At 42.1% G+C, this 16,032-nt stretch overlaps 1 protein-coding gene across 2 annotated transcripts in view; it reads right to left on the bottom strand.

Moving 5' to 3' along the window:
* Positions 1 to 321: 321 nt before the first annotated feature.
* ARID5B (AT-rich interaction domain 5B) overlaps positions 322 to 16,032 on the bottom strand; it is a 178,794-nt gene continuing 163,083 nt past the window's right edge. For both annotated transcript variants that reach the window (XM_062214588.1, XM_062214589.1), the window contains 2 exons: positions 8,228 to 8,426; positions 322 to 4,897 (listed from right to left, as the gene is read on the bottom strand). In XM_062214588.1, the coding sequence (XP_062070572.1) occupies positions 2,729 to 4,897; positions 8,228 to 8,426 (2,368 nt within the window). In that variant the 3' untranslated portion in view covers positions 322 to 2,728. The remainder of the gene's footprint in view (positions 4,898 to 8,227; positions 8,427 to 16,032) is intronic.

Below are 16,032 nucleotides of genomic sequence, written 5' to 3'. Positions count from 1 at the left end.
TAAAACGTAGTTCTCAGCCAATGAAGAATTCAATGGTCTTTTTGAAAGATTTCCAAGATCTCTGTTCGGAGTTTTAAAACAAATAACACACTGCTTCTGTCCGGGACGTATACCCGTTTCTCTTTATTTGTCCTGATGTTTTGCTGAGGGTATGAGCTCCCTCAGACAGAAACAGTGAGTCTTCTCTCAGAAGAGATGAGAAAAACAAAAGCTGCACTATGTTAACATTGTTTGAAAATGGTGTGATCAAATTCCAACATGATGAAACAGACTAAAATCATGGCAGTGAGGAAAACAAATGCCCCATCTTCCAAATGAATAGGTGAGCTCCACTGGGGAACAGACACCCCTATTTTTTTTTTTTTTTTTTTTTTGAGAAACAAACTCATAGAAACCATGTAGTACCATCTAGCCCATGTCTGCTGCAGAAGCATAGGAGTTTTGTTTTCTGTCCATGTCCTCTGGTTCTATGACCATTCAATCTAGTGCAACTTTCTTCTGTGTGTCCTGGCCAGCATTTTGCCTGCTGGAATTGAGATTTTTTTTCCACCCCCTCTATCTTGTGCAATAGCAGGATAATCTGCACTCACACATTTATAATCTAAATTCTACTAGTCTATCTATGGTTCTATTAAATATATATATATATATATATTATTCCACAGGAAGGTAAATAATTAATTGAAGCAAATGGAACTCTTAACACTGGATCTCTACATTCTTTTGTTTCCAACTTTGGATATTAAATATGTTACATGGAATATTTGGCTTCATATCATGGAGACATTTCAATACAAATGCACGACATGCATGGCTTTGTGTAAGAGCCGCAGTTTCATTGTTACCAGTTTAGAGTACTTTGCAGTGAGTTACCTATTTAGAAGTTGAAAATTGTCATCAGTTTTTGTAGAATTAAATATCTCAGAGGTAAAAGACTTGGTTAACTATGGTCCTAAAGCCTACTAGTAGTGTTGGGGGATGGGAACGGTGGGCCGGGGAGTTCATCAAAGCAACCTTCAGCAGGGATGGGACTTGGGAACAAAATCCACTCTCTGTGTTGATCGATTTTTGAGACACCTAGAAAATGCATCCACTTTGATACTACACCTTGGCAGCAAATGGTATAGAGTGGAAGAACGACCGTAGACATTCTCCACACATTCCAGCTGCTTCAACAGCCTGACCACTGATTTCTAACAATAAAAGAAATCATAATGCGGACGATATTTTCAGGTGATTAAACACATGAGCCAAACCACCCCGTGTGCGTGGACACACACACCGCTCAGGCTCATAATCCCAAAGAGGACGACTTCCTTTTGAAACGGATAACCTAGTATGCCAGTTATCCCCAAAGAAGCGGCCTGGGAGATTCTTCTTGGGAATGACAAGAAATCAAGTTGATGGAGACACTGTGGCTACACAGGACTCAACAGACTGCCACCCAGCAAAGCTCCAAAGCTGCCAGGCCCTCAGCCGCTCCTTCTTTGCTGGACAGCCGAGCTGTACCCTCTTCCCAGCCCCCTTTCCCAGGCCATTTAAAGGGATCAGGGCCAACACCAATGTCAATCAGTTTGGCTCCTGTTCTAATTTCTGAAATTCCTAAGATATCTGTGCAGCCCACAAATATGTCCTCTAGACTCTTGTTATTCAGCAGCTTGCTGCCAGCGAGGTTTTGTTTTTATGATTCCTCTGGTATGTAGGGCAGTTTCACAGCCTAGATAAGGTAAGTACAATGCTCAATATTTTCACATAACCCAATACTTCAAAGCAAAGCATTTGGCCGGGTAAGCAGTGTCTAAGCTCTTTCAACTATGCCATTTATGAGGAACAAAATCCGTAAGTTGCGGGTCGGCAAAGGAACGTTCTTTGCACAACTGTGTGCTCGGCTGCTTCTCTTTCATTTGTTCCACTAGAATCAGTTGCTTCAATTTGTAAACAATAACTTTACCACCCAAAGCTGCTCAAAATGATAAGATGTGGCAAAATTACAAACACACATCAACACCGAGGACAGTCAGTCAGCCTTTAAAACAAAAACAAAACAAAACAAAACAAAAAGACCTGCAAACAAAAGCGGTATTGTTTAATTAAAATAAAAAAAAAAAAGGACAAGGAGGAACCGGGAGAAAATGGAACGACCTGTATATAAATTAGGTGAGCAAACAGTGATCCGGGTAGTTTTAAGAAGCAAATATATACAGTCAATTTAACAGTGTTTACTTCTCTGGATTGTTGAATAGTGTCAAAATGAAAGATCTCTTGAAGTTTCACTATACATTGCATTGATTGAACCTTGGAGAGTTTTGTGAAAAGAGTGAGGGGCATCCCTTGGCATGGCTCTGCCAGCTTCCTTGCCCCTTCCTTTGAAAAGCCGGCCCCCTTGGTTTAGCCCAGATTGTTTCCTGACCATCCAAACTCAGACCGGGCCCTCTCAGTTCATCCTGGATATACATAAACCCCTTCCGAAGACCCACAGGCAAAGTGAATGATCCGGCGGTGCCAGGGCATCCGTGTAGCAAAGGGGGGTCGAGACTGACCAGCCGAGGCCAGAGCTGTCCCAGAGGACTCAGGCATCTGCACCTCCCATCTCGGCCTCTGTGGCTGGAACTCATCGTACCCCCAGATTAGAAGAAATACTGACTTCTAACTCTGAGCCGCCCGCCCCAGGGCAAAGGGGTGCAGCTCCGGCAGCCGGGCCGTCCTGGGACGCCGAGCAGAGCCGGGCCTACAGTTTTGTGCTGGGGTGTACGGACGACAGCTGGGAAGACGGGAAGGCAGCTTGAGGGTTGATAGCAGCTAAAGGGTAAATGCTGTTGTGCAAAAGGTCCCCGTACGAACTTCCTACCGGCGTGGCCGCAGCCAAGTGTCTGTATAGCTGCTGAGAATTTGTGGGCGATGTAAAAATTCCTCTTTGCATCACAAGCGAGTGGAAAGCCAGGGGCTGCATGAGTGGAGAAAGCACAGTCTGGTTTTTCAAGTACTGCAGAGAATGAGAATACCCAGCTGGGAGCCTGGAGTTGAGGCCCGAGTTACACAGGCTCCCAGAATACAAACCTGGGAAGATCGGGGAGGACAGGGGCAGCTTGTGGCCCTCCGATCCGCCCCCCGAATGCCCACCGTACGCTGCCTTGCTGCCTTCGCTCTCCTGCTCAGAGGCCTTCTCCTTCCCAGAGACCTCCTTGGACGGGTCCAGGGGAGACACGGCCCGGGCCTTTTTCCCGGCAATCACCAGGTCCAGATCCTCCAGGCTGCGCTTGATGGGCCGTGCCGCGCCTATGTTCTGAGGGCTCATCTTCCGGTGCAGGATAGGGTGAACCATGCCTTCCATCTTTCGGAAATTCTCCAGTCTCACGTGGTGAGGCTTCCCGGACCGCGAAAGCGACTCGGGGTACTTCTTGGGGGCCGACATGGTCATAGGCGAGACCCGGCAGGCTTTCGGGTGACAGTCCCGACTCTGGCTGCTTATGACGTGGAACTGGGGCATGCCTTTGCTCTCCTGGGGCCCCGGGGCCGAGTGGGCCAGACCCAGCACCTTGCCGGTAGGTTTGTGCGGATTCTTGGGAAGGCTCAGATCCGTTGGCTGATCATCCGTGGGGGCGTCCGCTGTGACCACCTTCTTATCTTGCAGGTGCAGGGAGGCGAGATAATTGACGTGGAGCTTCTCTTGGTGTTTGTGGGAAGGAAACGAGTTGTTTTCCGATTCCCTGTACATGTCCCGTGAGGGGTACTTGGACGGCTGCTCGCTGTGGAGGTGGTGCTCAGTGTGTCTGTAGAGGCTGTGGAGGTGCGGGGACGAGTAGAAGTCTGCCAGGAAACTGGGCATGTGCGAGTGGGGGAGTGCCCTTTTCTCTAAGAGTTTATCCTTGCCTTCCTGCATTTCTTGCTTCAGGATGTAGGAGTCAGCCAGGGAGTTAAGGTGATGATGCTTGGAGAAGCTGCAGCGGTGGGCGTCGGCTCGCCCCAGCTTGTCGTGCTTGAAAATGTCATTGATGCTCTTCCTCTCCTCCGAGGGCTTGCCCTTGAAACTCTGCACGTGCTGAATCACCGACGGCCGACTCACCGCCGTGTGCTCAGTGCTTTGGCTGTGGTGGGTCTGGGACAAACCGGAACACAGGTCGTCCCGGGCTATGAGTTTCTTTTTGCTGATCAAGGGGGGTGGGGAGCCGTAGGGGTAGCTGCTGGAGAGGCCGGCCCCACTCACTTGGGACAGAAGCTTCTTCTTGGCCAGGGGGGACATGATGCCCGGGTTGCCCCTGGAGTACAGCAAGGGCGTGTAATTCAGTCCATGGTTCTCATTCAGCGGCCCCGTCAGGTCTTTGTCCTTGAACATGTCGAAAGACTGGACCACGAGGACCTTCGGGGTCTGCTTGAGTGCGTTGTGGATGTCGTCGCTGCCCAGCTGGTCCACCTTCACGGTGCAGTTGGCGATGTAATCTGCCATGGCTGGGAGTTTGTCCTCCTCTGTCTCACTCTGGCTTGCCGCTGGGGGCTGTGTGGGCGGGAAGCTGGGAAACGAGGCTTCGAGGAGGTCACTTTCAGGGCTCTCTGTGAAACAGCAGGGTTTAGATTCTTGCTTTGAGTCTACCAGGGCGCTGGGAGGAGTGAGGGGCTGCTTGCCAGCTCCGAGCTTCGGGGCAGGGTCCCTTTCAGGGGCCAGGGGAGCATCTGGAAGCAGAGGTGCAGGCGCCTTCTCTCCTGACTCCTCGGCCTCCTTCTCGCTGTGAGAGCCTTGGTCTGTCTCACTGTCCTTTTCTGGGTCCGCTCTGGATCCTGGAGGCCTCGCCACAACCTCCTGGTACCCGTCCACTTTCTTCTTCACGTCTGTGGCTGGGAGAGGGTCTGTGACGTTTTTCTGGTTTAAAGTGTCATGCTCTTTCTCTTGCTCCGCAGAAACCTGATCAAATATTTCAAAAGACAGTCAGATGAAAACCAAACACACTGACATGTTTTGCTATGAAATAAAATATTACACACGGCAGTTTTTTTTTTTTTCTTGAAAACAGGCTTGTCAATCAGCTCATGGAGTTTTTGTGAAACTTTATTGCTCCCCAATCACGCCTCTAAACAAAGAAATCTAAATTACAGAAACATTAGGGGAAGTATGCATATTCACTTCAGTCCCTTATGAGACACCGATCAAAACAGCTAAGTTTATGTTCTGACGGTGCACAATCATATCGCTCCTTGATTCTAATATATAGTTAAATTCTAAGGTTGTCTTCTTGTCAAATCAGTCAATTATCCAAATGGGTTTTAAATTACACGTTGTGTTTTATGACACTCCTGAGAAAGATTTTTTTTTTTTTTTTAAGCATCTCTCTTTCAAAAATCCAACCAACCCTACGCCGACCACAAACAACACACTGACTATAACACCTTGCCTTTCTCTGAGAGGACAAATTCCTCCCTAAGATGCTCCATAGGATGCCTTGGAAATGAGCGATGCTTCAGTGGTAATCATTTCCACTCAGTGGCACAGGACATGCCGAGAATGCCAAAATATGGACAAGTATGCAATGCCTGTCCACCTGAGGGACAGAGCAGACTCTCGACCTTCTGAGTCCCAGCAGATGACATTTCTATCTCAGCCAAAAATGCAGTTATGAAAATTCAGGTGGTGCATGCCACCATAATAGAACATTTCTGTTCATCGAAGTAAATGATGGTCAATGAGATGGACGCCCTTTGTGTCCCTGTTGGCAGAATTTGGGGCACAATTCAACCCATTTATTGCATTATGAAGTCATGTAAACTTTGACCTTAACAGGTCACTTTAACTTTCCACCTGCGACCCGGCTGGCTGAGAAGCCCTTTCAAAATTGCTGTCATTCTATCCTGACATGTTGTAGGAGGACGGTAACAAACATTTGTACTGAACTGGTTCCCTGCCCCCTGCCTTCAAATCTCATCACTTAAACTTTGCTCTTCTCTGCTAAGAAAAGAAATGTCAACCACAATAGCATCTTTGGGTAAGACTGAGAATACTGGTTGAGTGATACATGAAACAAAAATGTTAAGGAATCACACCCATTTCATAAACATTTCTCCTTAAATCCACTTAAAGCTATTCCTGCCTTTCAGGGATATGCTGTATCTAAGAGCCTTTGCTTATCACTTTTATTTCTTTTTTTTAAAAAATACTAATAGCTACCTTTTCCAGTACAAATATCATTACTTGTTCTACATTACTAATCATCATTGGTCTCTTGAGCTTATACATTACATAAAAACAGAAAAATGAGTTGACAAGGGAAAAAGGCAAATTGCATTTAATCGTTCACTTTGGATGGGGCTATAGTTTGAAGTCAGGGTACGGGGAATAAGAATCATTGAAGCTTGCATACCCAGTATTCTGGTTATATCAGAGTCATATGCCTCTGGTCACAGAATAGGTTTAGGGGACTTTTGAATGCTAGGCAGAAAACGGTTAGTGGTGCTTTTTCAAAGATGCATTTTATGGTCCGCTTTAGGATGTTCAATGGTACCTTCCTGCCAGGCAGTTTGTAATCCAATCACCTGCAGATAGTGAATTTGACCTTAAGGAATTTACCACCCCTCTTATCCCTAAGTTCTCTGCTTCATATTGAAAACCTGAAAAAACTAAAAACAATGAAAACAACAACGACAACAATAAACTTCAAATATAGTCAATGAGAAGAAATATACCTGGTCTATAATATGGATGGTCTACATGGAGAATGGGAAGTGACTATATGACTGTAAGTTCAACCTTGGCAGTATGGGAGATCCCATACAGTGTAGAGAAACTGACCACTCTAGTCTTTGCAACCTAAGACACAGCTCTCTGAAGGAAGCAGTTGGGGTCTAACAGTTTTCCTGGGGCTTACTCTTGGGAATGGTCATATTCCAAGCTAATGGTCTCAGTACACAGGCTGATGATTCCTCCTACAACTCATAAACTTTGGTTTCAAACTTCATCTCTAAAGTGGAGCAATTCAGAGGTCAGTTGGCCCCTTGGTCCGCAGCTTGTCCCCTGGTGCTTGGGCAATGCTGTCCATATGGTATCTCATAGAACTCCTTGATCCGAAACCCGATAATAAATCACCAGGCCAACAGGATAAAGGACTAAAGGACGAATGGAATGTGAGCCTTAACTTGGAATTTCCTTGCTTTTGGCCATTTATGTTGCAAGCTTGCAGATGTTTAGAAATCTGTGTCATCTCCCCCCACCACCACCACTTTAATTACCAGAGCTTAAAATAATTATAAAACTTAAAAATAAAAATAAAAAACAAATTCCTCCTCTAAGCATATTAACTTCTTCTATAGGAGTCAGTTGGGCAAGTTAATGACTAGTTGGGAGATGTGTGTGTGTGTGTGTGTGTTTTAAGTCAGTGTTTAATTAGGGAGTCTCTTATGTGTTCATTATAAACCTGATTTTTAGAGGGTGTTTAATATCAGCACCAAAATTCCCTCTGGGGTTGAATCCTAGAACACACTGTCTCCAAATGTGGCTGCTAAGATTTTTTATGGGCAGCAGGGTATTTTTTATGATTCATGTTGAAACAGAGCCCAGATCAGCCGCCATGACTGGCCGTGCACAGACGGGAATGGTCTCTAGCAAAGAGCTGCTGGGGGCTGTGGGTAGCTTGAGCTTGTTTTAAAAGGTTCAGAAACTACCTGCTAATATGAGAGATAATAATGGTTTCAGAGGAACCATTTCCAAATTCCCCTATAAAGAATACGTACTTAGATATTTCTAAATTGGTCTCAACCCAAGGCTTTTGCACAGAGGTCAATTATGGGAGGGAAACACTTCTCTCAAGTTTTTGGGAGAGTCCTGCAAAGACACACCATGGATTTCAACAGCCCTCCCCAACCCCTTGATGCTGCCCCAGGTGTGTTTTAAAGTCAGAACCACCCCTCAGATAGACTGGCTGGGAAATGGCCAGAAGCCTCCTTCTGGAAGGCCTTGAGCTCCATCTCCAAGTCAGAGCATTTGCTGTGAGTTTTCTACAGGATGCGCAAGTCTTCCTAGAGTGTCTTCTTGGCCCATCCCATCCTATGCCAGTATTGCAGTTCGCTCCTGAGCAAACGGAAAGGTTTTCGGGAGCTGGGGGATTGTGAAGCTGAGATTTTTTTGACTGCCTTGGTCTAGGGAAGAATAGGGCAGGGACATAACTGTGGCTTCAGCTCGCAGAAGACCTTGAGGCAGCACATGACATGCCTCACGGGGCCATTTCTGCGAAGGGCAGCAACTCACCTCTGATGCATCCTGGGGCTTCGGGGCATTCTCTTTCTCTTTCTTGCTCTTAGGCATTTCGTGTTTGATGCGTTTGGTTCCTGACACTTTTGTCTTATTCTCATTTTCCTGTGAACTGTTCTCCTGTTTCCGAGGTTTAATTGGAGGCAGGGGTTTATCTTCCTCTCCCTTAATAAACCTTTCATATGGTAGGATTAATCTAAAAAGATGGAAGAAAAGATGACCAATCAGTTGAGTAATTCCAGCAGCATCAATGCTATAGAGGTTTACTATGCTCAATATATAAGTGCCTTCTCACCTGAGGGGGATATCTTCCAACAAACCCTGGAGGTAGTGTGCCTTTATATAGTGTGTATATGTGTTCCTGTGTGTGTGTGTGTATATATATATATATATATATGTTCCTATATATATAGGAATACACACACATACACTATATATAATATAAATATACATATATATATATATATTCTTTTTTTGTTTTTCCCAAATTGAACTTTCATTTATGAGTATAAATTTCATAAATATAACTTTAGGAATATAGTGATTCTTCCCACCATACCCACCCTCCCACTCCCATTCCTACTCCACCTCCACCTCCCTCTCCCATTCTCAGTCTCATTCTCCATTAAGATTCATTTTCAATTAACTTTGTATGCAGGAGACAAATTCTATACTAAGTAAAGATTCCAACAATTTGTACTACATACATACACGCAAAACTGTTTGAGAACAAATTTTACAGTTAATTCTTATAGTACAACTCATTGAGGACAGAAGTCCTGCATGGGAAGTAAGTGCACAGTGACTCCTGTTGTTAATTTAACAATTAACACTCTTATGTATGACATCAGTGATCACCCGAGGCTCTTGGCATGAGCTGCCAAGGCTATGGAAGCCTTTTGAATCCACAATCTCCGTCAGTATTTAGACAAGGCAATGAGCAAAGTGGAAGTTCTCTCTTCCCTTAAGAGAAAAGTACCTCCTTCTTTGATGGCCACTTATTTCCACTGGAGTCTTTCTATCAGAGATCTTTCATATAGGACATTTTTTGCCACAATGTCTTGGCTTTCCATGCCTGAAATGCTCTCATGGGCTTTTCAGCCAAACCAGAATGCCTTAAGGGCTGGTTCTGAGATCAGAGTGCTATTTAAAGAGATTGTTGTTCTATGAGTCTACTGTGTGGACTGCTTCCCATATTCTCTCTTTTTTAATTCTATCTATCATTATTGCCAGGCATTTGATCTTATTTATATGACCCTTTTAACACTTAATCCCATCTATATGATAACTTTAACACTTAATATGGTCACTTTAACACCCAGCTTATTAGGATTTTGGGTCCCTCAGCAAACTTTTAAGTTGTACCCTAAGAAGTAAGTCCATAGAAATGTATGCAGAACTATACAGCTTTAGAGTTACAAACTTCCTCTTCCCTCTCTTATTCCCACTCTTATTTTTTACTGAGATCTATTTTTAATTGACTTTATACACATATTATTAACTCTATGTTAAGTAAAAAGTTCAACAAATAGTATGAAGAAGAGGAAAAAAAAAAAAAACTGTTCCTTGACAGTCAAGATAAGGGCTGTTCAAGTCATTGCTTCTCAAAGTGTCAATTTCACTTCTATGATTTCCTTTTAGGTACTTTATTAGTTATCAAAGATCATGGAAAACATATGGTGTTTGTTCCTTTGGGACTGGCTTATTTCACTAAGTATGATGTTTTCCAGATTTGTCCATTTTGTTGCAAATGACCAAATTTCATTTTTTTTTTTTACCGCTGTGTAGTATTCCGTAGAGTACATATCCATAATTTGTTAATCCAATCTTCAGTTGACTGGCATTTAGGTTGATTTCCATGTCTTAGCTTTTGTGCAGTGAGCTGCACACACACACATATATATATATATATGTATATATATATACATATATATTCAAATGCTAAAGTTTAACTTATAAATTACGCACAGTAAGAGAAAAACAACAATAATAAAATAGGATAATATAGCAATTTTCTGCAATACAAATTATGTGACTGTGGTCTGTCTCTCTTGAAAGAATTAGCAAATATTAATATTTTTGGACTGCAGTTGACCACAGGTAACTGAAACCACAGAAAGAGAAACTATGGATAAGTGGGGACTATTACAAGAGCAACTACTGAATGGCTTCATTTCCAGTGACTCCAATGTATTTCTAGACACTTACTCCACAGTTTAGTGATCTACATCCTTGGCCAAACTCAGTACACGGTAGCCTAAATATTTAGGTAGCATAAATACTTTTCTGCAAGATATTCATCTCTTTGGTTTGGGGGTTCTATATACCATGGATATCAATGGAAATAGCCAAAGTTGATGACATCATTATGCCCACACAACTTGGCTAATTGTCAATGATATCACAACAGTCACAGCTGCTGTGCATTTACCATTCCATCAACAGCTATTGACTCAACATCTATTATGGGCCAGCCAGTGTTCTAAGCCCTGAGATACAGCAGTGAACAAAACATTCAAAGCTGCTGATCTCATGATGCTTATACTCTAGTTGGTATTAGAACACACAAGGTATATATTACTTAGGTCACTTCATATAATCTCCACAGCATCTCTATTATTATTATTATTCCCTTTATACAGATTATTACTATTATTATCCCCTTTATACAGATGAAGCAACTGAGAGTTACACCACTCATGAGAGAGAGAATTTGAACCTAGTTCTGCTCATCTCCAAAGTCTTTATTTGTATTCATGTCAAAACATAGACACAACATAGACAAAACATAGACCAGGCACTCAGTATGAAAAAGTCAGTGGAAGGCAAGCACAGCTTGGCTGAGAGATGGCTGGCTGCCCTGTCCTGCAGCTCTAGGGGGAACTTCATTGGAGGAAGTCAGCTCTGGGAAGCCAAGGAAAGGAGGGTCCAACAAGAAGAGGCAGACAGACCACTCAAACCACAAAAATCACAGGACTGAAAAATTCAAGCAAATGTTAATTATATAACTTTTTTCCCCCAACAAAGTACATAAAATTGCTCTAAAAAGAGAAACATCAAACAGCTCTAGTTTTAATCTGTTTTCCCTTTGCGATGTAGCTCCTGATCTAAAAGGGAAAAATAGCTGATGTAATTAAAAGGCATGGATTGCATTACAATCTCAGTTTCAACTTCAGTGATTAAAGTTTTTATAATGCATTTGGTATGATTAATGACTCACTGTGGGATTAATACAAGACTCAGCCTTAAAAATATGAACTTTAATACAGCAAACATAATTTGTTTTAAATAAGACAAGTTGACTCAATGAAGAAAATGTACTTGGCTTATACACAACAAAAATCTGTTCAAATATTGAGAATCCTAATTATTTTTAAATGAAGACTCCCAGGCAAAAATTTCTCTGGTTCAGATATTTGTTAGTTATTCTAAAATTGGTTTCTAACTATGCAATTTGTACCTCAACTACTAAGACAACATAATTGTTCAGATTTCGGAGTATGGACGTGGGGGGACATTTGTGATTGTAATATTTCATTCTTTAATAAAATACCAAGTAAATTATGGGAAAATCAAATCCGAACTTACAGCATATTAGACAAAATTTATTTACTGAGCATGCTCGGACAAGGTATGTGCAAGGAGGCGTGAATAATATTTTTGAGCCCTACATCTGGCAGTGAGCCAGCCACGAAGATCAACACAGCCCATGGGGAATAGTTATCTTCAGATCCCATTACAAACTGAGTTTAAACATGTTACAGCTGCTAAAACTGGAAACTGCTCTCTCTATGTAGACTTACTAAAATAATATACAGCTGCCAAATACCTGTTTCCCACTGTAATATTACAGTTAATGTTTATATAATAAAAAGCATAACTAAGCAGAAGGAGAGAAAAAAGCAATCTTGTTCATACTTGAATTTATTCTGTCTCATCTGTAAAGTCCCCAACAGTCCCCCAAGTTCCTTTCATCTGTGTGGTATGGCCAGGGACTTGATCCCCCTTCTATATCAGTAGGTTGGGGAATCTTGTCTGGGAGCAAAATGCATTGACTATTTTAAACTGGAAAAATGTTTTATATTGGCTTTAATGAAAACATTTTTTATTGTTGGGACAGATTTGTTTTACTTTTGTTTTGTTGCCATGGGAACCCAAAGAGCATTGAAGTCTGGGTATAATATTCCAATGGTTATGGTTGCTTGATGCCACCCTTCCCCCGACTCAGTTCTCTGAGATGGTGACACCATTAAGGACCTTCTTTCCTGGGAAGAATGACAGCATTATCTTGGACTGTGGGGAAGGGCAGGAAGGAAAGCAGAGAATTGCAGAGAGCCCCAATCAGCTTAAGAGAACCTTGCCCTGCCTAGGTTCTGATAGTCGAAGGCTAACCCAACTCTCTAGTTAGGTGCTAAGGAGACTTTAATTTCCTTTTACAATTTTGCAAGTTCACAACACAGGCCAACATTTTCGTTTCAGTTCTTTTTTTTTTTTTTTTTTCTTTCATTTTTTTTTTTCTCCCTCCCCTTCACTCAACTCAGCAGCTGGCTGGCCGACAACAGTAAAAAATACATTTCACTTTGCTGGTCAAAGGCCTAAAGCCAGAAGCAGGAAATCTGGAATTAAATGTTTCTTGTATCTGGAAAGAGGCATGACTAAGGTAAAACTGAATCCAAACACAAGCACTGCTTGTTCAAGGCTTCCAGAGGGAGCATGAGTGTGAGTGTGTGTGTGTGTGTGTAAGGTCAATTCGTTTTTTTTTTTTTTTTTTTTCCTTCTAAATCACTGAAAGATAATTATAGTGGCTCAGGGAAAAAAGACTCCTAAAATAAAACAAGAGAGGCAGCAGTTAAAAGGAAGCAAGCAGAAATACGACCAGCTAAGCTCTGAAGAGCAAGCCCAGCCCCGCACAGCACACAAACAATCGCTGCTTCAGAGTGATTTCCGTTTGGTAGGATTTTCACTGAATGTTTTTTCAGTTATCCTGTCATGGTACAACACAATTACCCCACAGGATATGATCTTATCATTTGATTATTAGAAGTTTATACAGTACATGAAGACGAAAGCTATTATGGGTTTCTGAACATTTAAACGTTCAGCGTCCATGAGGTCCCATTAAAAACAGGTTAGCCAATATAAGGTCAACATTGCCCAATGCAGGAAGCTGCGTAGGTTTGTATTTTATAAAGAATTCTGTATAATGCAACATGCCTGTGTCTTGCGGATGATTATCCCTCAAATATTTGTAGTACAGCAAAGATTTAATCAGTTTCTAAACTGTAACAGATAAAAGCAAAAACGTATCCCAGCCCCCAAGAATTCATTACCCTGGAGAAATATTTTCAATGGGCTGCAACTCTAAGGATGCAGGCTGGGTTTTAGGTGGGTGGAAGTCATGGGGACGAGAAGCAGCGTATTCATTAGAAACTCCAGGGAGATTTTTTTTTCCCCCTCCTGATCTACATCTAGTCTGGGGATTGAAAGCTGGGCAGATAAATGGGTCTTTATTATTATCCAGATTTCACATTTCAGATTAGCAAAATGCTTATTTATGATGCCATTAATGGATCAGAAATAGGTAAGCCATCATGTATTAAAAAATAACATCCTTCCATAGGCATAAGATTTGTAGCAGCATGAGATTTTATTTTTCCCTAGGAATAATACAAGAATAACATTTTCCACCCCAAAGCAGAAACAGTAGGGGAGCCTTTTGCTATCACGGAGATTCTTATTAAATTCAGTCACTGTGAAAAGCAGGATTTTTTCCCCCTCATTCTCCTTTTTTTTCCCCTCTCTTAAAAATAAAGACGACTTAAAAATCAACCCAAGTTAAAATTAACAAATCAATGGCATTCTAACCTTGATTTATTAGTGTCTGAGCCAGTAAATTATCATCATACAAGAAATTGCTGGTTTGAAAAGATTTCAGCTTTGCTAAATCTCAAGTTAAATAATGGTGCTCGGTATACCAGGTTTTTAGATCTGCCTCATCCGATATTATGAAAAATTCAATACATTTCTCTACAGCAGAAGTCAGGGGTCAGCAAATCTATTACTGTAATGTAAGTAATCTGGCAACCTGCCAACTCTTTCTCCCTTTTATTATTTTTTTAAACACCAAGGCAGATAATTTTATATTTACAAAGTCTAAAATCCTCCAGGGCCTTGCCTCTCTTTCTCAACAAAAGGCAGGAGCCTCACATTAAAGAAATGTATATCACACATGTCCTCCCGATTTGCATTTCATACAAAGGAAGAAAGGACCCTTCATCTTTATTAGGCAACATTCTCCTCCCCTCCCCACAAGCAGAGGAAAAATAATGTCAAATCTCATCTGAACGAGTAACCACTAATGTCTGTTGTATTGATTAATGCTTGCATGGAATGACTGAACTTTTGGGCCAAAACATTTAGCAAACAGTACTTAAGAGGAGAAATGAGAATCCATCTATTTATAGAGCTCTGAAAAATGATATTATAATAATGTCTGGAACTGATTCAATCCAGAGAGTAAAGCAAAGAAGTAGGAAATCTTTAGGGTTGTATTTGAATCTCAAACTCATTCCAATTACTTCATAGGCCCTTTCATGGTATAAAACCAGAAAAAAAAATCCAGACCCAAAGATTTGCTGGTATCCTTGCGGTATCCTTGCTGGTATCCAATATTTGTGGAATATTTTAGGGGCAGAGAGAAATAAAGTTGGTATCCATGTGAGGTTAAAATGCTACTACTCTTCTTTTACTACTAGGTGTTTGTTTGTTTGTTTGTTTGTTTTTCATGGCAGTAGAAAGGAAATGACATATTGGTTCCACTGGGGCTTCCAACCTGACCTGATCCCAAATGGAGTCATTACACCTCCAAGTTGATTCCAGGGTTGATAAATTCTAAGCCTTGGCTAGACTTTTCCCTTCGCAGCCAGAAATTGAAAATATAACTTTACTGAGAAGTGTGGGAAGCAATTTTTCACCAAATATGGAGCCAATAGGAGGTATAAGTTTTCCTTTCTGAAGATGAAGTACACACACATGTTAAGTTTCCAACAAGCACGAAAGTTTCTAATCTCACATACGATGCCCCTCTCAAGGTGCCAGGCCGTGACTATGAGAATGGCAGAGGGGCGGTCAGGTGGCAGGGAAGCACATCGAAAGCCAAATACGTTACTGTGCTGCGCAAAGGGCCAGAGAAATGAGAATGTCTCCTCAGTGGGCACAGCACTCCTTGAGCACAATAGCAATGGTGGCTGCTTTGTTTCTGCTCTTGGAAAAGCCACAGTCCATCTGAGAAGGATGTGAGCCGTGGATAAAGATCTCCATTTCATGGTGTGAATTTCAGTGGAGTGGAAAAAACAGTGTGCAGAGCTTAACATCAGTAACCAGGAGAGCCGAGAAAGAGGCCTTTAGCGTCACTTTCCCCCAAAAAATAAATAAAGAAAAACAACAGGGTGAACTGAAAGTTTTGCACACCAACCCATGGAGTGAGGAGCCTTGCTGATGTGCAGGCCGTGAAGAGTGAGCCCAATGGGAGCATCCACCTGAGGTGGGAACACAGCAGAAGACTGTGTTACCATCCAAGAGCTATCAAGGATGAACTGTACTATGCTCCTTAAAAAAGAAGTAGCATCATCCGTATTCTATACTAAGACGCCTAAAAGGGATGGGATACATTATTAGCAAAAACAAATCATGTCCATTTGTCTTCAGAAAAGCTTTCTTCCCTAGAAAAATGATCTGCGCAGCAGGGGCACCATGTCCTACTCATAGGGCAGCAGAAGTTGGGTAAGAAAACATATGGAAGG

Source organism: Lepus europaeus, chromosome 17, assembly GCF_033115175.1.
Source record: "Lepus europaeus isolate LE1 chromosome 17, mLepTim1.pri, whole genome shotgun sequence".
Classification (NCBI taxonomy): Eukaryota; Metazoa; Chordata; class Mammalia; order Lagomorpha; family Leporidae; genus Lepus; species Lepus europaeus.
The sequence above is the reverse complement of the archived record's forward strand: the minus strand, read 5'-3'. Positions and strand labels throughout refer to the sequence as shown.